The sequence below is a fragment of the Pyxicephalus adspersus genome, chromosome 11, assembly GCF_032062135.1.
Source record: "Pyxicephalus adspersus chromosome 11, UCB_Pads_2.0, whole genome shotgun sequence".
Taxonomy (NCBI): Eukaryota; Metazoa; Chordata; class Amphibia; order Anura; family Pyxicephalidae; genus Pyxicephalus; species Pyxicephalus adspersus.
Window position 1 is genome coordinate 57,671,643 of NC_092868.1, and position 23,602 is coordinate 57,695,244.

General features: G+C 43.0%; 1 protein-coding gene across 1 annotated transcript; it reads left to right on the forward strand.

The window, feature by feature from the left end:
* Window positions 1-369: 369 nt before the first annotated feature.
* Window positions 370-22,930, forward strand: LOC140340935 (uncharacterized). The gene is made up of 23 exons (XM_072426400.1): window positions 370-603; window positions 2,029-2,135; window positions 4,227-4,271; window positions 5,122-5,275; window positions 7,280-7,351; window positions 8,777-8,865; window positions 10,385-10,541; window positions 11,198-11,275; window positions 12,154-12,245; window positions 12,377-12,482; window positions 13,139-13,218; window positions 13,857-13,925; window positions 14,509-14,569; window positions 15,145-15,161; window positions 17,458-17,515; window positions 18,380-18,472; window positions 19,129-19,189; window positions 19,448-19,561; window positions 20,412-20,469; window positions 20,678-20,746; window positions 21,486-21,549; window positions 22,104-22,175; window positions 22,262-22,930. The coding sequence occupies exons 1-23, from the start codon at window positions 547-549 to the stop codon at window positions 22,370-22,372; spliced, it is 1,884 nt and encodes a 627-aa protein (XP_072282501.1). The 5' UTR covers window positions 370-546; the 3' UTR covers window positions 22,373-22,930.
* The last annotated feature ends 672 nt before the right edge of the window (window positions 22,931-23,602 follow it).

A 23,602-nucleotide genomic window follows, 5' to 3' on the forward strand; every position in this document is an offset into this window, starting at 1 on the left:
TCCAACGCAGCAATAAAGCCCTGTGTTTAGTGCAATGACACCAACAGCACTTTCAAGCGGTCGAATCTCAAGGGGCATTTTGATGCCAAGCATGCGCACACGTACAGAGACTACACCGCGGACGACTGAGGCTGCTCGCTTGCAGTCATGGTTGGAAAAAACCTTTTCTTGGACACCTTGTTTCTTCTGGCCTAGTGTGCTTTCTTGACCTCCTGAAATGGCCTAGTAGTCCAAAAAGTTTCTGGACCTCTGTTGTAACTCATGAAGTGAATAGAAAAGGAAGGCAGTACAGAGTAGCATGGAGGGGGTGGATTGTAGAGAGAGGAGGGGAGGGGATATGCTGCAGGAGGACTGTAGGAGGGAGGAGTGCAGGGGATGAACTATACACCATGCTATGCTGGCATGGAGGACGGATGAGGAAAAGCCAAGTTTACTGTCATAGTGGGCCCTGGAGCTTCATAATACAGGTTCTCTTTATTCTGCAAAGCAGACCTTTGTACAGAGCAGACGGGACTGGTGACCGGTGAGACGGTCAGCTCAGGAGCGATGATCTGCATACTGCTGGTGGCAGGACATGGCACATTGCTGGAGAGTCACATCAAGGTCCATCTCTTGCACTTTTATCTGATATTATTGCTATTGTGTATTTACCATAAGAATATCTCTGTGTGTGAGTCAGGCTGAAGAAGCATGCGGTGTGCTGGGACTTGTGGTTCTGCAAGGGCTGCTGATTGGATAAACCTGTATATTATAATATTATTCAATGTGGTTGTAATCTCATTATCCAATCAGTGTGACCTCTAGATGTAATGTGTAGAACAGAACATAACATCCTTTGAACAATTTGGGGCCCATTCATAGAGGGGTAGACAGGTTGCTCCCCACGAACTTTTCACCAATAGATTGATCGCCGCCAGTCTGGGATTCTTCCTCTTCAATATCAGGTTTTGTCATTTTTCAGCATTAGATGTATTTTTCCTTGCGTTCCCTTTTAATTTGCAAGCAGCGTCCCCCTCAGGTAACAATATATTGCATTCCTCTTCATTCTTCTCTGTAATGCGTTACCTGATAACCTGCACAGTTGTGTAATTCTTGCAGGCAGTGCCAGGGGACGTTAATCCCAAATCTTTAATATCACAACTGTTTTTTTCACATTTTACAATCTTCCTCCAAGACTTTTCTAGAGCTGCCCCCACTCTCTGGAATGGTCTTCCTCGTCCTCGACCCTCACCTACCCGTCTTCTTGTGTCTCTTATACCCTCACTACTCCCACCCACCATTCCAAATCCCCCTCCTATTGTGTGATACTTCCCCCATCTCTTAGATTGTAAGCTCTTCAGGGCAGGGTCCTCTCCTCCTCCTGTGTCACTGTCTGTATCTGTCTGTCATTTGTAACCCCCTATTTTATGTACAGCGCTGCGTAATATGTTGGCGCTATTTAAATCCTGTTTAATAATAATAATTGCTGTCTATACCCCAGAAGAGACCCCAACCTATAATGACAGCCAAGTTGATTGTTCGATTTCCATCTTTGAATTCAGGTCTTTGTAATTTCCAATGAAGAATCCACTGAAAGCCCAGTGACACCAGAATTGTAGTCCCAGCATTGGTGTCACCGAGCCCTTTGTCTATAGGAAATCAAGAAGAGAGGAGAAGGATGCCAGAAGTGAGGAAAGAGGGAAAGTCTTTGCCTTGACCTTTGTCTGCCTGTTTATAATCTGTTGTGAAATACAAAGTCTCACTTGTCAGTGCTATCTGTACCCTCGGGGGTCATTCTGTAGGCCCATTTAGGAATTCTATGGGCCTAATCGACCTATAACATGCCCCTGCATAAAGGGGTACATACATTTATATTTAGGATATCCTGCAGAATTCTCCTGTTTACGCTGATTGCAGTCCAATCATTAAAAAATATATATTTTTATTTGCATTCGAGAAATGTCCATAATATTCAATAAATCATTTGAGCAGTTATACCAATAATGCCATCATCCATGGAACCCAAATATTTTTTTTTCTCCTATGCAGAACGACCACAGCGGGTTATACAGCTTCCTAGAAGATGTTCCCAAGGCTCTGCTCCCAGGAGTTGGAGGGAAGAAAATTCTGGACTTCTGGTGGAAGGTGGTCAACACGTAAGTCACCAAATTTCTTTTGCATTTCTTCCTTGGAGTGTTAGAAAATCAGAAAACCTAAAATACACCGCCTGGTCAAAAACAAAAATTCATTGATGGAAAAACCTGGTCCTTCAATATATTCAGGGAGTCAGCTGACCTTACATTTTTGAGCACATAACCTGACTAACTGATCAAAACCCTCCCCCAACAGGCACCCCCAAATCATAACGCTGACCCAACCCCAGATCATAACACTGCCCCCACAGGCACCCCCAGATCATAACACTGCCCCCACAGGCACCCCCAGATCATAACACTGCCCCCACAGGTACCCCAGATCATAACGCCGGCCCCAAAGGCACCCCACATCATAATCCTGTCCTGACAGGCTTGGGAAATTTTTTATGGCCATGCAGTATTTACTATATGTGATATTTCAGGCTGGAATAGATGCTACCCTCCCCTTCCTTTTAATCCTGAAAATAAATAGTCAGTACTTCTAGATATGCCAAAATATGTAAATGAAACCCCTTCCTGCCACGGGGTAGCTCTAGGGTCCAATTACTAAGTCTGTCATTTATCAGGCAGGTAGAGTCTGTGGGCAGCAGATATAGGAAAACTTTACCAGTTTAGTTCTAAGGCTGGGTGCACAAGTGCAATAATTTTCATTGAAAAGGAACTTTTATGATTCTTTCCAAAGACAAAAGACTGCACGATGCATGAACGAGCGCTGTACATACAGCCCCATTCTGCTCTATGGAGAGAGGAGGGGGGAGAACAAAGGAGCGGCACCCTGCTGCATTCTTTCCCCTTCACTTTCATTAGGATCATTCATCGTTCACGGATCCACCAGGACGGATCTATGAATGAAGAACGACGAGCGTTGTTCACACATCAGATTCTTTTCCGATATCAGCCCTGAGGCGATTATCAGACGAGAATCATCTGATGTGTGTACGTAGTCTAAAGTTTGGGGTTGCTGGTAATAAATAGTGCTATAAAATGTGGGCTAGCTTGTGTTGGGTTAACAGCCTTTGATTATTGATAACAAATTATGGTAATTTTTTTCTTCATGTGTCTGGGGCCTAATGGTAAATCCCTCCCTGTCCGCCTGTGCCGCCATCAGGGGTGCAAGGGCCCTGATCAGATAGGCCACACAATGCTGGAACATTTAGACATGGGGCTGGGGGCCCAGAAATGGTGGTCTTGCTTCATGTTGAAGACTTCATATGAATATTTTTAATGCTTATAATTTTGTTTAAATTACAAAACAATTTCTATATAAAACCGTTTCTTAACAAAAAACATAAAAGATAAAAATGAGTTTCACTTTTAACAAACTGGCTCTTCCAAACCCTGCTCCGTCCATACATATCCGAATCGCGCCAGATGTCAGGGCACCTGTGGAAGTGGCATTAATGAGCTCTAATGTGGACGTTCATTATAGAAAGTGCATAAGTATCTTGGAGAGGAGCCCAAAACATTAATAGTAAGCAGAATGAAACAGTTAAATATACACAGAGAGGTTTCTGGTCAGAGCTGCATAGTAAATGTCAAACTGCTCTCTGAATACTGAACGCTGCTTTGCATCTCAATAATGGAACCGGAATTAGATCCCCTTTTAGTACTTTCACGGTTGGCTTAGGTCCCCTTTTAGTCGCAAAGAAAACTGCTGCTGTGTGTCCGAGAGTGGTGCAAGTTACCACACGGCCAAAAGCAACTTTTTGCTATGTAGAACCATACTGCTATCCACAGCAGCTGAAAACATAAACCGTTCCCGACTGTCCCCATTCACTTAAATGGGAGTGGTTGGGACTGCGGATAAGCCCGTGGCAGAACGCTGTGGTCAACTGCAGATGTAAAATGGCCCTAAATAAGGCTGCCATAGCTGCTACAGAGCAGCCAGACACTTAGGCACTCATGTGCAGAGTCCTCTAAGAACATGCCATGTTGGCTTTACTAATCTGCAGGAGATCAGCAGCACTGAAATGTAATAAAGAATGAATAAAAGTGAAAAGAAGGAATGAATGGCAATCCTAAATAATGCACAATGCTAATTAAATGTCACCTATTTGGTGTTTAATGCAACTTGTGTCTTCTTTTATTTAGGAGACAGCTGTTCAGTGACGTTTACCTGGTGACAAATGCAGACAAGTAAGTAAGATATATAATAATTTCCAGTGCATGTTCTAGTTATTCTTTTGGATGTTTGTATTGGTTGTTGAGGGTCATCTGACAGCGTGTGATAATATCAGAGAAGTGAATGGTCATACTGCATTGTTGTGGGGTGAAGAGAATACTGATACTTCTGCATTGGAAGTATCAGTCTAAAGGAGTAATGTTTCTTGGACACGCAGTATACCTGGGGTATGGGTATCATGGGCACCATGGTGGCCAAGAGGTGAGTCAAGGGACAATATCTGCATGAAGTAATGTAATTCCCATTTTTCTTCACCTTCATTCTGCACATCTTGAATACACTGCTTGGTTATTTGGCATTTGCCCAAGCTGGCTGGCAAACGCCTGGCAACCTACTTCCATAGCTTGCCAAGCAAATCAATCAGACGATGTGATGGAACTAACTAATGCAAGGGGTGCCATGGAGTCAACATCTGTCGACAGATATTACCATATAGTGAACACACATTGAAATCATATTGTATCCAATTTCTGTGTCACATCCAAGGCTACGTACACACATCAGATGATTCTCGTCTGATAATTGTTTCAGGATTAGTGTGAGACAAAAATCTGGCATGTGTAGAGCTCTCGTCCAACATCATTCATGGATGCGTCCTGGCGTATGACTGCAATACAAGTGAAGGGGAGAGAGCGCAGCAGGGTGCCGCTCACTTGTCTCCCCCCTGCATAGAGCAGAACATTGCTGTATGTACAGTGCTCGTTCATGCACCTTTCAGTCTTTTGAAAGATGCATACAATGACAAAAGTCTAACATGTGTACGCAGCCTAAGACCCCTGTGTGACTCTACCCTTTTCTTACCAGGTACAAACACTACGAGCGATGGGCAACCGCCAATGATTTCCCCGTGGAAAACATTATTAATGATGGCACCACTATGTACGAGGCCAGGTTGGGTGCAGTGGCAGACCTGGAGCTTGCCATTTCCAGTAAAAAGATCAACGATGACATCATGGTGGTAAGTGCATTCTGTACCAGCTCTGTTTAGGGATGTAGGTGGTGGTTAGCTCTGGCCTTTGCAGCGCTGAGTCCCAGGTTCAAAGCTCGGCCCGGACTCTATCTGCATGGAGTTTGCAGGTTCTCCCTGTGTTTGTATGGGTTTCCCCTGCGTACTCCAGTTTTCTCCCACATTCAAAAAACATGCAGTTAGGTTAATAGGCTTCCCCCTAATATGACCTTAGACTGTAATAATGACATATGACTGAGGTAGGGACAGGTTGTGCGCCCCTTTGAGGGCATAATAGGTTGGCGCTATATAAATACTGTGTAATAATAATAAATAGAAAAATAGATCAATAACCCCAGCAATATGGAAGAGCTCATAACATTGGCAGATATAATGATACCTATCTTCCACTGAATAATTATGCATTTCTTTATTCTGATTTCACCTGCTTATAAGGTCACAGAAAATACAGAGGCCTGCCTTCTATTGCCAGTTTCCTGCATTTTATTCCAACCTTCTGGCTTTAATAGTCAAATCATTAACCTAAAACAAGGACGAAGGTCATGAAAGAGAAAAATCAGAGGTCTTCATCTGTGCGCTTACATATGTCTGAAACTATTGAAGCCAAATGCTGCATTGACAGCCAGGCAACTGGTAATTTCAGCAGGAGAGCTCCGCCATGGCAGCCTCTTTTGTCATGACTGGTGTCCAGAAGGGCAGAATATTTTACTAAATGCAACATATCTGAGTTGCAAGTGGGAAATACAAAATTGTATTTATTTATGTGATTAAAAATGAATTTTAAATGTTTTAATCCGTACAGAAGTTCTGTGTGGTTCCTTTAATTGAAACCTTTATCAGTAGCCATTTCCAGTGTCAAGTGCACGGGGTTATTGTTCCACAAGTGCGCAGTGTTTCCGAGGAGATGAGACTCTCCGGATCGGCATTGTTGCTGTGACCCCGGCATCGGCCTTTTCTTCTCATTTAATGAAAGCCGAGAGCTCGCAGTTCCTGCCGCCGTCGCTCGTAAATACATTCTCATTTCCCCACCGTCTGCCTTTAATATTTTCTGGATGAGTTCCCTGCAAGCGGCAGGCAGGAATAGAACCCCATCACCGGGCCGCATTATCCGAGAAATGGCATCATGGCTGGACATGTCTTTGTCCAATCAAAGGCAGTTTAAAGATTACAGCGTGTCAGGGAAAGCCATTCGCCTTCCTCTGGGCGCCTCCTCGCCCGTAATCAGCCGCTTAGATGTCTCCTCGCCTGGCCGCTGTCTCCCCCCCGCGCCTAACACCCCGCAGCGAATGCTGACGCACACTTAACTTCGCCTCGGCATCCAAATTCATTATTCAAAATCCTAGCAGGGTGACATTTCAGATAAAGGGTTAATTTTCCACTTTTGGACTCATTCAGAAGTTTGCCAGCATGTGTGGCAGAATTACAACAAGACATTTTAAGATTCTTGAGTTGTTTTTTTTTTTAACAAATAAAAGCTCCATTTTAAACCTCATTTTCGCAATTCTTTTACACCATCCAAGATATTGTTTCTCAAACATTCTGGTCTTTTATATGCGCCCAATAATATAAAGAAATAAATTCTGCTGCTGGCTCAGTGTGCAGGGAACTGCGTTGGGGACATTCAATTTGCTCTCACCGGGGGAAAGAGATTGAAGAAATGTTCCTCCTGCCTGCAGCAGACTGATGACATCATCCATCTCAGCCTAGGCGAAGTCACCGACTGGAGCTCAAAGATGGTTTTTCAATGGTTAAACGATGATACTGTTGTTGTATAATATCAGAAATGTATTTATGTAAATTTGTAATCATACTGACCGGCCCACTTTTGTACACACTCATTATTTTACATAAAGATATTATTTATTAATAAACAGTATTTATACCGTGCCAACATATTTCCCTATTTAAAGTACAGAGCTACGTAATATGTTGGCGCTATATAAATAATATTAAAGATGCCGTAGCCATTTAAATCTGTCACCTGGTTTCTTCCAGATTGCCGGAGACATGTTATGTGCCGACCAAAACTTTGACATAGCCCAAGTGCTGAAGTTCTTCAGACTAAAGGTAAAGCTTGTCAGCTGTGTTGCTTTAGGTTGCATCAGCTGACAATCCTTGCATATCTTTTCTGAGGTTCCAATATTCATGGACAGCTTGCTGGGTCACATGTAGAAAAGGTTTACACCTCTTGGGGCAGTTTGTTCGCTATTTGCTTTTGCCTCCATAAATATTTTGACCCCTTTAGATTTTGGAGATCGCCATGGTCTGTACAGTCATACACCTGTGGATACATGTAAAGCCCAAATGCAGGAAAAAATATTTCAGTGGGGCTATTCCCAAGCTCCAAGGGTTCAAGCTTCTGAAATGATCAAACTTTTTGGCTCAGGGGCCACAATTAGTTTTAAAATGTAACAGATGGGCTGGGCCAGTATCAGATGAATGGAGAGTATTTGTATAAACTGATATAAATTGTGTGTAAAAGCCATTATCTAAAAGTAAAAGAAAACTTATATTCAAATCACATTTAGCCGTAGTTTGCCCATGTCTAGAGGGATGTAAATGTAGTAACAAATTGCATTGCTCCAGCAGGCTTCTCTTCTATGCCGCAAATCCCCTGCAGCCTCTTCTCTCCGGCACACCATGGCACTAATGTCTTTACTTACAAAACAGAACAAACAGCCCTACATTGTAAGTGAGGACACTGAGGTCCGCTCACAACCTCGAGCATTGGTAGGAAAAGGAGACTACTGCCTGTTGGATGAGAGGAACAGAACTAAAAGTCAATGTCCGCAATAGCTTTACAGCAGATGTTATAAACCATGATATATAATGCACACACCAATAATATAAAAAATCCTTTACAGACAGCGTCTTTATTCTCAGGTACCAAACTGTAAATTATATAGTGATAAATATAGGGTGGTATGGGGCGGTGGAATGCATAGGTAGTCTTTTTGATTATGTATGGTTGCTGTTTGTAGAACCATATGGGCAGCACGGTGGCTCAGTGCTTAGCACTCCGGCCTGGGTCCCAGATTCAAATATCGGCCAGGATACTATCTGCATGGAGTTTGCAGGTTCCCCCCGTGTTTGTGTGGGTTTCCTCTGGGTACTCCAGTTTCATCCCACATTCCAAAAATATGCAGTTAGGTTAATTAGCTTCCCCCCAAATTGTCCTTAGACTGTATGAAAGACGTATCCTTTGGGGGATGGCTAGTGACATGATTATGGACTTTGTACAGCGCTGCATATTATGTCGGCGCTATTTTGGCAGCCTTTATTCGAAGGTTTTTCTGATTTCTCAGATTTGTAATAGGCACACATTATTCACAGTTGTATTGTTAGCAGCTAACAGACAATTTGTTTTTGTTGAGTTTTCTTCTAAAACAAATATTCCATTTGAAAAGTTTTCATTGTACTGAATGATATTCATTGTGTCATCCTATCATATAATATGTTATAATTGATGTCAATCTGGTGATATTGTTGTAGGGCGGAGAGCTGGCAATCTATTACGAGCTGGAGGAGGGTGAGAGCACCTCTTCAAGGGGAATTGTGGAGGTGTGCCCGGACACTCACAGGTGACATTTCAAATCTGTAATTTGGAATATTGTCCAATGACGTAGCTGTTTGTGTTTCTGAATTATCTGATTGCTGTGATTTCGAAATAATTTATTGCTGCTTGTAACACTTGTCATGTGCACTTGACAACTGTTCCAGGTAACATTCACCCGTTCACAGAACATCTTCTCAGTGTTCCTTCAATGTACTTCTCTGAGAAACTATTAGTCACAGAGACAGAATTATAAGATTACACAATTGTACTTATACCCTCATAGATTGTTAGCTCTTCTACCCTTGTGTCAGCTTCTCTGTATTCTTCCTTTTATCCCAATTTAGGTTCAACCTTCTCCATCCTCCTATTTTACCCCAATAGATTGTTAGCTCTTCTACCTTCTGTATCCTCCATTGTACCTTATCAGTTTGTAAACTTTGTTGCCTTATATTCCAATGGATTGTCAGTTCTACTACATCCTTCATTTTACCTTAACAGATTGTAAATGTTGTTTTATTAAAAGATCTTGTAATCACATAATTTTTACAATATATAGATAAATAGAAAAGTAAATATTAGGCATTATGGCACACTCAAATATTCCAATTTCCTGGAAATAAATATACTATTATTAGGCAGTATTTATATAGCATCGACATATTACGTAGTGCTGTACATTAAATACAGGTAACAAATGACAGACCGCTACAGACAATGACACAGGATGAGAAAAGGACCCTGCCCCGAAGAGCTTACAATCTAAGAGGTGGGGGAAGTATCACACAATAGGAGGGGATATGGAATGGTGGGTGAGTAGTGAGGGTTTAAGAGACAGAAGAAGACGGGTAGGTGAGGGTGAAGCGTTGGGTTTTAAGGGCTCTTTTGAAGGAGCAAGCTGAATAGGAGGAGGAGACCATTCCAGAGTCGGGGCAGCTCTAGAAAAGTCTTGGAGCCGTGCATGTGAGGAGGTTATGAGTGAGGAATCATTAGTAGGTTATTGGAGGAGCAGAGAGAGTGGTTAGGTGGGTACATAGAAAAATATTTCCTATAAACTCCTAACATATACTAAGCAAGGCCAATAATCAGAAACCCTTCCCTATGTTTGTCTCCCTTTTCAAAAAATCAATCTATATAATAAAATCCAAGGAGTATATAGAGGACAGACAGAGAAATCTGCTCTCAATCTCATCCAGGCCCCTCTGATACACCCCCCCCCCCTCCAGACCCCGAATTTCCCCCAATGCATGCAGAATATCATTCACCCCCTCCACAGGGAGGACTTTTTAAAAGTAAGTATACCCAGTAATAACCCATCACTGCACTAACTATAAAAAGTATCAGAATCAAAAGATTGTAAGCTCTTTTACCTTCCGTGTCCTTCCTTATATCCTAATAGATTCTAAGCTCTTCCTCCTTACACAATAGGTTGTGCGCTGTGTGGGGTTCCTGCATGATTATCATTTTGCATTGAATAATAAAAGAATATATAATACAGAAAAATATTGAGTAGTAATATTTTCTCACAACATGTCGTGTCTCACAAGGATCACGCAGTTCCTTGAGAAGCCCAAACCAGGGGAGACGTCCTCCAGACTGGCCAGCGTTGTCTTCTACTGTTTCCAGAAGCAGACCTTGTCCACGCTGCAGACTTTCCTGAACGAATTCTCAAGCACTGAGGACCGAGTGCTGGGCCGATATATGGTGACTACAAATATTGTTGTATGCATTAGAAACATGAATCCCAACTTAATGTCAAAGCCCGACTTCCCTAATTTAATTTTTTGTCCCCGTTCTGGTATTGGTGGCATCACTAAATGGTAATGTCTGCCATTCCCTTCTCCAGAAAGCTTTGCCTGTAGTTGGGCTTCACTTCTTCATCTTATTGGAGATTTAAATTGTAAAACCCGGCCCTACAATGAGGACTCCATTACTGACCTCACCTTATGGAAATACTCATTTCTGCCATATGAGAACCTGTGTCTTCATTGCTTTCTGAGTCGGGGACAGAAACTCAGAAAATCCTAGTTTTCCTAATTGGTGTTCATCTCCTGTGTTCCAGCCCAAACTATAGATGCTGAGGACAACAAGGCACAAAGTATTTTTTTTACATTTGGGCTACAGGGCCCTTTTAGCTGGGCGCACCACCCGGCACTTTTCAGCACCCACCCGGCTGTTTTTGGGTGGTTATCAAAGAGTTTGGTCACAATACAGGGGCTACCGCCCGCCTACAATTTCTTCCCACCCAGCTTAAAAAAATGTCTGGGTTGAGCACTGGGCTATATTCCTCAAAGTGGGTTGCAGACCGGATCTCCATGGCATTGAAGTGATGTAAATGACTCTTCTCTGGCTCTACACAGGAATGGCTTATCAACGTGGCCAGAATTCCAGTTTTTGGGATGAAGCTGCCTACAGGATTTCAGCTGATTGGACAAGTGGTGAGCAAATATTTATTAATGTTTCTACGTCCCTGGAAGTAAAGTTTACATTTTATGTGGGGTCTCATGGGGGCTTGTGCGAACCAGTAGGATTTCTTTTCCATGTCATGGACATTTTTCTTTTCCTGCACTTGAAGCGCCCTTGCTTTGTTCTCATTAACTCTTGGAGGTCCCCTTGGTGGGAGCCCCGGATGATTGGCACAGCAAGTGTACCAATCTGGGACTTCAGAGCAGGGAGGGCAGGAACCCCTCAGAATGGGCATAACAATGGTGCAGGGAGGGCAGGAATGCCTCATAATATGCCCGACGGGTGAACAGACCAGGGAACTCAGAGCAGGGAGGGCAGGAACCCCTCTTAATGGACATAACACGGGTGCAGGGAGGGCAGGAACCCCTCATAATATGACCAAAGTGTGCACAGACAAGGGAACTCTGAGCGGGGGGGCAGAAACCCCTCATAATATGCCAAAGGGGTGAATGCACACACCAGGAACCCCTCAAAACAGGCATAGCAAGGGTGCAGGGAGGGCAGGAACCCTTGAAAACAGGCATAGCAGGGGTGCAGGGAGGGCAGGAACCCCTGAAAACAGGCATAGCAGGGGTGCAGGGAGGGCAGGAACCCCTGAAAACAGGCAGGGCAGGAACCCCTGAAAACAGGCATAGCAGGGGTGCAGGGAGGGCAGGAACCCCTGAAAACAGGCATAGCAGGGGTGCAGGGAGGGCAGGAACTCCTCATAACTGGAATAGTAATGGTGCAGAGATAATGGAAGCCCCCCATAATGAGTACAACAGGTGTATAGACCTGGGAACTCAATGCAAGGATGGTGGGGATACGAAGGTCTCTGTTGCCAACATGGTAATAAAATGTCTTTGTGCAGGGATTGCCAGATTATACCAAGTGGTTGGCTCATTACTCCACAATGAAAAGTGAACCTCGGGTAAAATCAATTACTTGCCGTTCATATGCCAGGTAAGAGATGCTAACCCCCCCTACATCTTCCCACAATCCTCTGCCCACTTGGAAACATTCATAGAGGTAAGATCTGTATACTTAGGTCATTAGGCATCCTACCAATCATTTATTTCTCATTTTCCCTGCAGAATTGGGATAATTGGTAATCCTTCAGACGGTTACTATGGGAAAACCATATCCATGACTATTTCCAACTTTTGGGCAGAGGTTACCATTGCAGAGAGCAAGAAGCTGGTAAGTTAAATAAACACAAACTGCTCTGCTTGGTAATTTGACATCAATCATGGAAAAAAACAATCTATACGGCAATCTAAAATGCTTTTGGGAGATTCATTGAGGAAGCCAACACGTTTCAGGGTTATGTGTCTCCTTCTTCAGGGCTGATTATCAAACATATTTGATTCTAGAATTAGATCGGTACAAGGTCCAATCATCATTGGCCTTATTCGCCAATCCAGAACTTTATTAAAACCAGTACAATTGGCCATAAATATATTAATTTATTTATATTCAGCTGCAGTAGGTGGCCTTTAATGGTGAGTACATGAAGTCCTTTGTAACAGTTCCAGTTTGGTTTATATGATGCTTTATGATACATGCTTTATGATACACATATGATAACACTTTACTAGAAATTGCAATGTACATAGTATGAGATATACAAGGCTGCAATGTACAAAGTGTTTATGCCTGTCATATGGTGAAACCTTGATCATTGTTGATATTGATGATCTGGAGGCAGAATTGGTGCTGTGACCTTCTTGGTGGGTGAGGTGGTGGGACTGAAGGATGGGGGGGGGGGGGGAGAAGGGAACATGCCTTGTTATTGGGCAGTTCTATATTTTTGTGAACCTTTGCAGTTAATTTTAACATTCATATCCCTTCATCAGGTTTTGGTTCCTCATCCGCTCAATGACCCAACTGAGTTTGGAAGTTTGCTGGATCTGTACTACATAAGCCGAAAAGAAGGGTGAGTAATACTTGTGAAGGGAATGTATTGGGGGTGTTGGGGAGGGGGTTTTGATGTATCTTTTTGATTAGGTATACCTAGCACTTTATTAAATTTCTAATTACAGAATAATATTAAGGAAAATTCGATTTCCTATTATTATTTCATGTTTTCCACTTACAGCCAGTGGGTGGCAGGCTCCTATTGGCTTTTTACAGGTCATAGCACCAATATTTAAAGTGAATACAAAGCCAATTAATTTTTTATGTATTTTGATATGCTACAAAATGGATAGAAATGTTTGGGATATTTTTTTGCTATTTGCGCTAATTCCTCCTAATTTAGAGTCACAACAGTAAGCCAGAAAAATCCTCCTCGAAGCAACAAGAATTTCCATCAGTTGTCACCACAGCAGGTGCCCCAATAAAGATCTCATGGCCATCCCTGTTGTGGTGACAACTGTAAAAATTTGGATCTTCCAACACTTTGCCCCAGTTACAATAACCAATGGGACAGGGAGGGTGACTCCCCCTGGTGGCGACAACAATAGGGGGAGGGAGTCTGACCCCTTATCTTAAGCTTTACAAAATCTCTAAAATAGATCCATACAATCTGTGATGTGATTAATCTGATTTCCTCTTTCCTCCCTTTATCTCTAGGTACCTTGGAGGTCTGAGGCTGCTGCAGGCCACTTGCAAAAAGTTTTACCAATATTGCTCAGAGAAAGGGTAAGTGCGGGAAGTTCTGCCAGTTTTACCGCATTTTGTATATGAGCACAACTTAACTTTCTAAAATTTCTGTGCCAATTGGAGGAAATAAATTGGAATCAATAAGGAGGAAAAAATATAAGGACAACTGCACATTTGGTCCTTTAAAGGGCCCGGGTCACCTATTTAACAAATCACAAGTAAAAACACAGAATAATAAAATTTATATTCAATTTATAAATATATTATATGGTGACAGGATCACTAAATAAGATGTGGCTCACCCCCTATTGCAACCCAGACCGTTTAATTTTAACCCCCCCCACCCTTCTTTATTTTCTTGGTGTCATTGTATGGTGCTGCCCAGAGCAGCAATGTCTTTACTGTAGTTTCTCCTCATCCTGCACACGTGTGCTCCATTCCTATAGTGAAACGTCTGATGGTGTCCTCCAAAGGTCCTGCAGCGTACAGATCTGCCCAAGGGGATGGGGTCACCGCACAATTGCAGGATAAAAAAGACCAGCTCTGTGTAGGGAAGGATGGGGGGGGGGTCACTTGATCTGTTTTGCACCCTCTGAATTCAATCTTTATGATCTCTCCCCAGAATTGCCCTCTCCAAGCAGAATTTTACCCTCAAGTATAACGTCAACATTCCGCGACAAGTAGTAAGTCGTGTCTGGAAACTGTTCTCTGTGCTGACAGGGAGACAGGGGAGTTCTAAAGTGATATCTGCTGCTGTCTAGCGTATTAAGTTAGGGGCCTTTTCACCCACAAACTATATTTTGGTTCTCAGGAATACAGCTAGATATCATAGTTCCTGCCTCTCCCTCCACCCAGCTTTGTTGTTCCGGCTCCTCCTGTTATATTGACATAATTATAACATAATTATAACATAACTGCTGGACTGAAGACCCAGGAACTCCTGCTTACAGTGATAAAACATTAGTGATTCTTGTAGGCCAGTCTTGAGATTTACTCATCTCTGCCACACTACACAGCTACCCGAGTGACCCTGCTCAATCCCCCCCCCCCCCCCCAGCTTATCTGCCAAAAATAAGTTTGTGCAATTGGGATAAAGCTTCTGTATGATTTTAGGGTTTGGGGTTTATATTGTCTATAGGGAGTCACAATGTTGTCCTGCATCTCCTCCTTACATTCCTTCTTTCTCTCCCTCTGCTTTTTTTAGAATGCAATGTAATCATGTATAATAATGCATCCTTATTGTTTCTCTCCTGTGCAGGGATTGGCTGGCAGCAGGTGAGTTTATTTCTGATTGGCATTTGTGTTCATACAGAAACAGAAGGCTCCGCTCACATGGAGCAATGGGAACTTATTGCTGTCTTCCTATGTCTGAGCTGTGAGCTCTCCGGTATTTCACTAACCCGACTCCCTCCTCTACAATCTATTATGAATGTTGCAGCCCCAGGAGGGAGCCTTCCCACCTACCTACCCCATACACAGCCTTCCTACCCACCTACCTACCCCATACACAGCCTTTCCACCTACCTACCCCATACACAGCCTTCCTACCTACCTACCCCATACACAGTCTTCCTACCTACATACCTACCTCATACACAGCCTTCCTACCTACCTACCCCATACACCATACACAGCTTTCCTACCTACCTACCCCATACACAGCCTTCCCACCTACCTACCCCATACACAGTTTTCCTACCTACCCCATACACAGCCTTCCAACCTACCTACCCCATACACAGCCTTCTCACCTACCTATCCCATACACAGCCTTCCCACCCACCTACCCCATACACAGCCTTCCTACCTACCTACCCACCCCATACAAAGCCTTCCCACCACCTACCCCATACACAGCCTTCCCGCCTGCCCACCTACCTACCCCATACACAGCCTTCCCACCTCTCCTCTTCTGCTGCATCTCTTTGTAGTTATTTTCCTTGGCTTCCATGAGAATCAAATTCATCTCCTGTGCTTTACCTTCAAATCCCCCCATAGTTCTTGTCCCACTTACCTTTCAGCCCTGATAGAAGAATCCCCCCTAGCCGCTCTCTCCGCTTCTTCAATGACCTACTAATGACTTCCTCACTCATAACCTCATCACACGGACGGCTCCAAGACTTTTCTAGAGCTGCCCGACTCTCTGGAATGGTCTGCCTCATCTTTTTCAGCTTGCTTCTACTTTCTGCTCATTTAAAAGAGCGCTCAAAACCCAACGCTTCCCCCTAACCTACCCGTCTTCTTCTGTCTCCTAAACCCTCACTACTCCCCCATCATTCCATATCCCCCCTCCTATTGTGTGATACTTCCCCCACCTCCTAGATTGTAAGCTCTTCAGGGCAGGGTCCTCTCCTCCTCCTGTGTTACTGTCTGTAACTGTCTGTCGATTGCAACCCCTAGTTAATGTACAGCCCTGTGTAATATGTTGGCGCTATACTGTTTATTAATAATAATTTTCCCATTATTACTTCGCGTACAGAAACATCCAGTGCCTGTGCTGTGAGGCCACACCCCCTCCTCACAATAAACCAGCACTATCAGCCAATGGGGGCACTACCAGTGTAACACATGAAGAGAATAAGGATGAGCTAATCAGTGCCCTGCTGATCCCTTGTTGTCCAAACACAAGCTGGGGGTGTGTCTGTGACCAGGCTGTACAAGCAGTTTGCCAGGAGATTTATATATAGGCTTTAGGATAGGTAAAGGATATTCAACTCAGGAGTTCCTATACATTGTAATTGCTGTATGTTTTATGAGATGTCTGTATTTACAAACGTGTTCTACCCCTGCAGCCATGTTAATTTCTTACTTTGTACATTACACGAAATATGATGCTGCTATATAATAATAATGCCAGGACCTGGTTATACTGGCCAGGAGGGGTGCCTGGATCGCAGGACTGGCTGGGCAGACAAATGGCTCTTATTACATATTGCACAATGAATGTGATTGCAGCGCGCCGTAGTCTGAACTGTCTGTGCTCCATACACAAACAATAATGTGAAGATGCAGCTGAATCAATTGCATCATTTATTGCTGTGCATTCTCTTTCTCTGTAATAGATTTTCCCTTCATTTTGTTTTCTGGAAATGATAATAAATTTCTGCCCCTGCCAACCCTCCACCTCCATCATCTGCCGCCGCCGTCCCTATTTTCCTGCAATATCTGCATTTTAATAACATCAGAAAATCTCGTATTGTTTTGCGTCTGAATTAGGCGTTGGTGAAGCCCCCCCAGCACAGGCAGCGTTCTGCAAATTGCTGTTTATTATCTGGCATGTCGCTCGTCTGGGGAATGCGATCAGCTGAGGGTTCCCGAGCCCTCTCCGCACCGCGCACCAATCATTCTCCGACCGCACTGCAAATACAGCTAACGCATTCATGAGCCGCTCCTCCTGGCCAGGTATTTAAATTTAATTGCGCCCTTTATTAGGTCATTTCCGGGACTGATTGGAAGCGTTTATTGAAAATGCTTCAAGCGCTCACGTCGCAGGAAAATGCGCAGCCCCTCTTTAACCCTGTGAGAGCCAGATTGAACAATCCAAAGTAAAATGCAATAATTTATTTTCCAGCGCCATCGTGTCTGCGACTCTGAAATGTCTGATGAAGTTCTACAATTTAACGGATGATGTGAGTCTGTATGAGGATTGATTATTAGCATTATCTCATCCTGATTTTCTATTTTTAGATAAAATTGTATTTCCATGAATTGATCTCACTGACTTTTCCAGTTCATTGCACAACCCCTGGATATTGAATTTTCACCAGAATTCCTGGGGGCATCGGCAGGACTGGTGGGAATGTGACCCAAGTGAAGAAAAACACCATTTTAAAGCCACATGACATGGGTTGCATGGTGAATCTGTGGGTGGGTAGCACTCTGGCCTTGCAGCACTGAGGTCCCAGGTTCAAATCTCACCAAGAGGATTTAACATCATTTCTAAAATGATTTTCTATATTTTTTAATCTGATTTTCTTAATTGTTACCTGGTGATCCTGACTTGTTCAAGTACTTCCTGTTATAGGGTGACAACACACAGTTGTGTATTGTCAGCCTACCGTATGATATTCTTCCTACAAGAGGCATGGTCAATTGTTGTCACCATCCACAGAAAAGCCATGCAGCTGGAGGGTAGATAGATTGTTAGTGGCTGCACTGAGAGTGCAGGAGACCAGCTTTGGGATATTTAATAAAATAATATTAAATCCCATAACAATAGTTGATGATTTGCAGAACTTTAAGAAAACAAATGGAAGGTTTACATGTAATGTAAGAAGGGGAGGAATTGTGATTGCAGCTTGAATGTGTGCTCCCTCTAGTGGTTAATGTGTGAATTAACATTCCTTGCAATCATAAGAAAACAAAAATGATGTTATTGTATTTACCAAACAAAAAAAATATTTGCTCACTGAAATATGTTAAATCTCCCTGTTACATATAATTATCATATGTTCATGTTTTATATTTTTTTTTTCATTTTTTTCTGTTTTTAGGATCTCCCGAAAACTGTGCAGCCAAATTTTATTCTGGACGTGGAGAAGGAGGAGCTTTTCATTACAGCGGGACTACAGGACCGTGTTGTCCAGGTGAGGATTGATAGGTCTTGTGTGATGTAGAGCTTTGTATTTTGTACATCAACCAAACATTGGAAGGGATCACACAGCAACAATGTAAAAGTCATTGTCTGAAGATTGATGTCACATTCTGACAATTCCTAACTGTCAAAATGACAGACATGGAAGCTGGTGGCTAAAAATGATTTTCAGATACAATGTTCAAGAGATACTAAGTAACATTTTTGCTATTTGTCTATTCAGTTTCATTCATCTGGCCCCCTCCTATTGGGTGATACTTCCCCCACCTCCTAGACTGTAAGCTTTTCTGGGCAGAGTCCTCTCCTCCTCCTGTGTCACTGTCTGTATCTGTCTGTCATTTGCAATTATTTGATTTTCCTAGGGTTCAATTTATAAATTATTCCCCCAGTCAATTCCTCTGAAATTTGCTGACAGATGGTTGTATCTCTCTACAAGTCTCCTATTAAAACAATGACTCGTTCTGCCACCTAGTGGCCAATCACCTAAAGTGCACAGCTGTCACAATAGGAAGTTAATAGTAAAGAAACTAATTTTATGGATGAATTGACAGGTGAATCATTTATAAATAGAGCCCCCTAGTGTTAGTAAAGTACAATGGGGGGCTCCTCTGTAAACACTGTATAGTCATGAGATACATTTTTTTGTAGGTTTATGAAGGTCTCATCTACATGGATTTCAGCAGGGCCATCATGGAGGAGCGGGGCTACGGTACGTCTGTGACTTTTCTGCAGGGAAACTTGGACTTTCCTCAGTCTCTGCATCCTGTTTAAGCAGTGTGATTTTACCTGACTAGGAACTCTCAGTTTAGCACACAGATCTCCTGGGTGGAGTTTGCTTGAAAGAAGTTTATGAAGAGTGAATGTAATGTTCTAGGACATCTTCTGTCTGAGATTGATGAACAGGGTGAATGTGATGTCCTCTGTAATGTGACCCTGGTGATCTTTGTATTTATTTTATTTTCCACAGGAAATTATGTTCACATGAACATTGGCTGTGCCCCTCTGTTTTGGCTGGCATATCTTCGGGACCCAAGTGATTCTGGAGTGATTCACAACAACGTCCGGCAGCGATGGCTGAGCGGTAAGTGTGTGGTGGTAGCTCATTGGTAATATGCAAAATCAATGTCACCCACAGCAGCCAATAAGAAATAATCTTACTCTGCCTCTACTACGGGAAAACCAATCAGCAGCCACTTCATTGTGTAGGCTGAAATCCTATTGGCTGCTGTATATAGCTGCCTATTTAATTACCCCCCAACTCTTGTGTGTTAAAGGGTCACTCCACTCATTGGTAATTTTTAGTGAATGCTGTAGGGGGCTGATCCCTTAATGGTTGCTCTTTGTTCTGGCATCATCCAGGGTCACCATACGTTTCCTGAACTGAGATAACAATTCAGACATGACACCATCATGCAAATCCCAGTGTCTGTGTAGTTGCTCTGTTCACAGATGTCCAACACAGATTAGCACCTCTCACTTTATTATTATTATTATTATTACACATTATTTATATAGTGCAAACATATTACCGCAGTGCTGTACAAAGTCCATAGTCATGTCACTAGCTATCCCTCAAAGGAGCTCAGAACCTAATGTTCCTACTATAGTAATATGTCTTTAACATTAATCTAAGGACAATTTCGGGGGGAAGCCAATTAACCTAACTGCATGTTTTTGGGATGTGGGAAGAAACTGGAGTGCCCAGAGGAAACCTGCACTCCATGCAGGCCGAGATTTGAACCTGAGACCCAGTGCTACAAAGGCCAGCATGCTAACCACTGAGCCACCATGCTTCCTTATAGAATTATACTCCTTATAGAGTGATCCTGGGATAAAAAGACTTAGGAATTGCTCCCTCCTGCCTGCAGCAGACCCATACAACCATCACATTCCAGACAAAGTAATGGAATGTAGGGTCTTTCTTCTTGCAGGAGATTCTGAAGTTGTTGAAGCCATGAAGATATTTGCAGAGCTGACAGATAAAGCAAAGTAAGTGTCACTGTGACTTTTTTATAGTTGTGTGTAAAGCTCCAGATAGAAAATGTCATGCACCCCTGAAGTCTGGAGGTGAATGTGAATATTTGCTCAGATTCATGTGGCCCTGGTGACTGGGGATGGCAGCTTCCATCTTAGGTTTCTGACACATTGCTATATAGAAGAAATGATCCTGCCTATAGATGACAGTTGTGTTTTTCAGAGTAGCAATAGAGCAAAAGAATTGGACTGAACTGGCCGAGCTGATGGACCGGAACCTGGAACTGCGGAGGTAAGGTGGCTGATAAAGATGGGCGGCACGGCAGGCACTGTTCCCATTTATCATCTCCTAGATTTTAAGCTCTTCGGGTCAGGGTCCTCTCTTCCTCCTGTGTCACTGTCTGTATCTGACTGTCATTGGCTGGCGTTATATCAATACAGTTTATTAATAATAATATTATTGGACATTATTAAGCAGTGATCCTGCTAGTTACATCACTTTCTCTTGCACAACACTAACCTGCTACCTTGCAATTAATGACTTCCTCACTCATAACCTCATCACACGCACGGTTACAAGACTTCTCTAGAGCTGCCCCAACTCTCTGGAATGGTCTTCCTCGCCCTATTCGGCTTGCTCCTACTTTCTGCTCATTTAAAAGAGCGCTCAAAACTCATTTTTTCAAACTTGCCTATCCATCTTCTTCTGTCTGCTAAACCCTCATTACTTCCCACCACTACATATCCCCCCTCCTATTGTGTGTGAAATTCCCCCACCTACTAGATTGTAAGCTCTTCGGGGCAGGGTCCTCTCCTCCTGTATCACTGTCTGTATTAGTCTGTCATTTTCAATCCCTATTTAATGTACAGCGCTGCGTAATATGTTGGCGCTATATAAATCCTGTTTAATAATAATAATAATAATTAGCCACATCATTGTCACCTGCCATCTGGGCTGCAGATTTAATAGGGGGGCATAATGGCCATCTGTGTTCATTCCACCCATTTATTACACAAATTCTCCACTCCAGGTCAATATTTACAGATGCCTGCCTGGGTCCTGGGAACCTACGGATGATTGATATTGCCAAACAGGTATTTATTTCATGAAATCACCAATCACCTGACATAGTCAGTGCTGTGGGCAAAAAATGTCCAGATTAGTAGTGGTTGCAAATATTTGGGGACACACACAGCAATATTAATACCGGCAGAGCAGAGCTGGGTGAGATCTCCTGGCAGATCTGTATCGCCTTCTGTCCTTGTGACACCATGACAGGAAGTGTGTATATGATTTTTTTTCCTTATTCAGTTGTTTTAAAATGTGATTACTCCAGGGGAATAAGAATTCTTTACCCCTGCCCCCTCCCTTATCTCTCCCAGGTCCGGGAGTAGCTAACTATTGTCTGTGCTGGCCCAGCATCATTCACCCATCCCCTCCCTACATTAGCCTTTATGCATCTGCACACTTGTCTCTGATCAGAATCACTTACAGTCCTGACATTGTACAGACATCATCCTAATTGATTAGATCAGCTCTGCTGATAATCCAAAATACTTATCTGAAAATCTGCACACACAAAATGCGCTTCCTTTGTTGCATTCATCACAAGTTGTCTGAGTCAGTTGTTCTGTATTTCTCCCTCCAGCACGGCTGTGCCGTGAAGCTCCCCGGCAGTGGCGGCGCCGTTATCGGTTTATGCTTTGATGACAAAAAACTGGTGAGCTAATCGCCTTATCCTTTTCTACTTCCTGTAAATTCCACAGATTTCCATCAAACCTCATTTGTATTTTCCTCTCTGTTAAGGTTGAACTTAAGAAATCGTACCGCGAGGCCGGCTTTGTGTTCTGCCAGATATCTCCATACTGCCCTGGTGATGTCAGCGCAAAATGTGAACCGTTGGAAAGTGAAAATTAAAGTGAACCGGTCACCTGTGTACAATAGAGGATCCCATGTGGAGGAGAGAATCATTCAGCCAATGAAATGAGGGAAACCAGTGACGTACCCGATGGTCCAGGTCCATGTGAATAATATTATACTAAGGGTTAGGTTAAAGGGCCAGAGTGACTTACTCAAAGAATGGGGGCAGTAGTGAGTGGTTAAGATTCACCCACTGCTGTTCTCTAACAAATGTTGAAACTCCAGGACATTTGGCACTATAGCAGAGGATGGGGCAGCTGATGATCTGACAAGGTGCCAATCACTGGGAGCCACCCGGGAATCAATATTCTATCACCTATCTTGTAGTATTGGCTGCAATAGTTGTTATGAATATGGGACTAGTTTTATAGCTTTGTGAATTCAGAACGGTGACATAGAGAATGGTCTCAGTCGGTGTTCCATCATAACAACCAATCAGAATCTCCCTTCGGTTATCTTTGTATAACTGACACCACAGAATTAGATGTTCACTACTTTGAAATTATGAGAGCATTCAATGGAACATAATAATATTAAAATATATAAAAATAGAAAGTGGACTTGTCTGAGATTGCCAACTTTTAGGACTTATAGGTACGGCACATTTCGGGGTACTCTAAGAGTTGGGTAAGACGTTAGGGGTTATGTTAAGGCAGCCATCAGGGGATAATTAAGCCTTGAATAGAAGCTTGGTACTTATCTAAATCATTGTTTCCATGTCAGTCCTAGAAATGAGTGTTGTACAGAGAAGCCGATTGGCTACAGCTGGGCAGCCTATGAAGGGTGGAGAATGAGCAACCAGGAGGTTCCCCTTTAGGGACTATAATGCCCCCTATGATTGGTCGGTCATTTAGTAATCAGGCATTATATGATACCAACACTGGATATCATTCATGAGAAATTACGTCAATTGACAATAATCTGTACCAATCAATAGGGTCCGGTAATAAGTTTGGGGGGTTCATAGCTCTAAATCCAAATATTGGTATCAGGTTTGAATAAAGAGGGAAATTATTACCCCCCCCCCCCCCCCCATTGTGCAATTTTTTAAAGGGGTCAGGTAATCCATTACAAAGGGGGGGTTAATCATTACAATCAGCTAGTGTAAAACTGACAAACAAACCAGAGCTCCCACCTTTGGTTATCTCTTAAATTTTCCTGCCCAGTAAAAACAACAAAAAGTGAAAGTTTTGTTGGCACGATGTGAATAAACCAAACACCGATCAC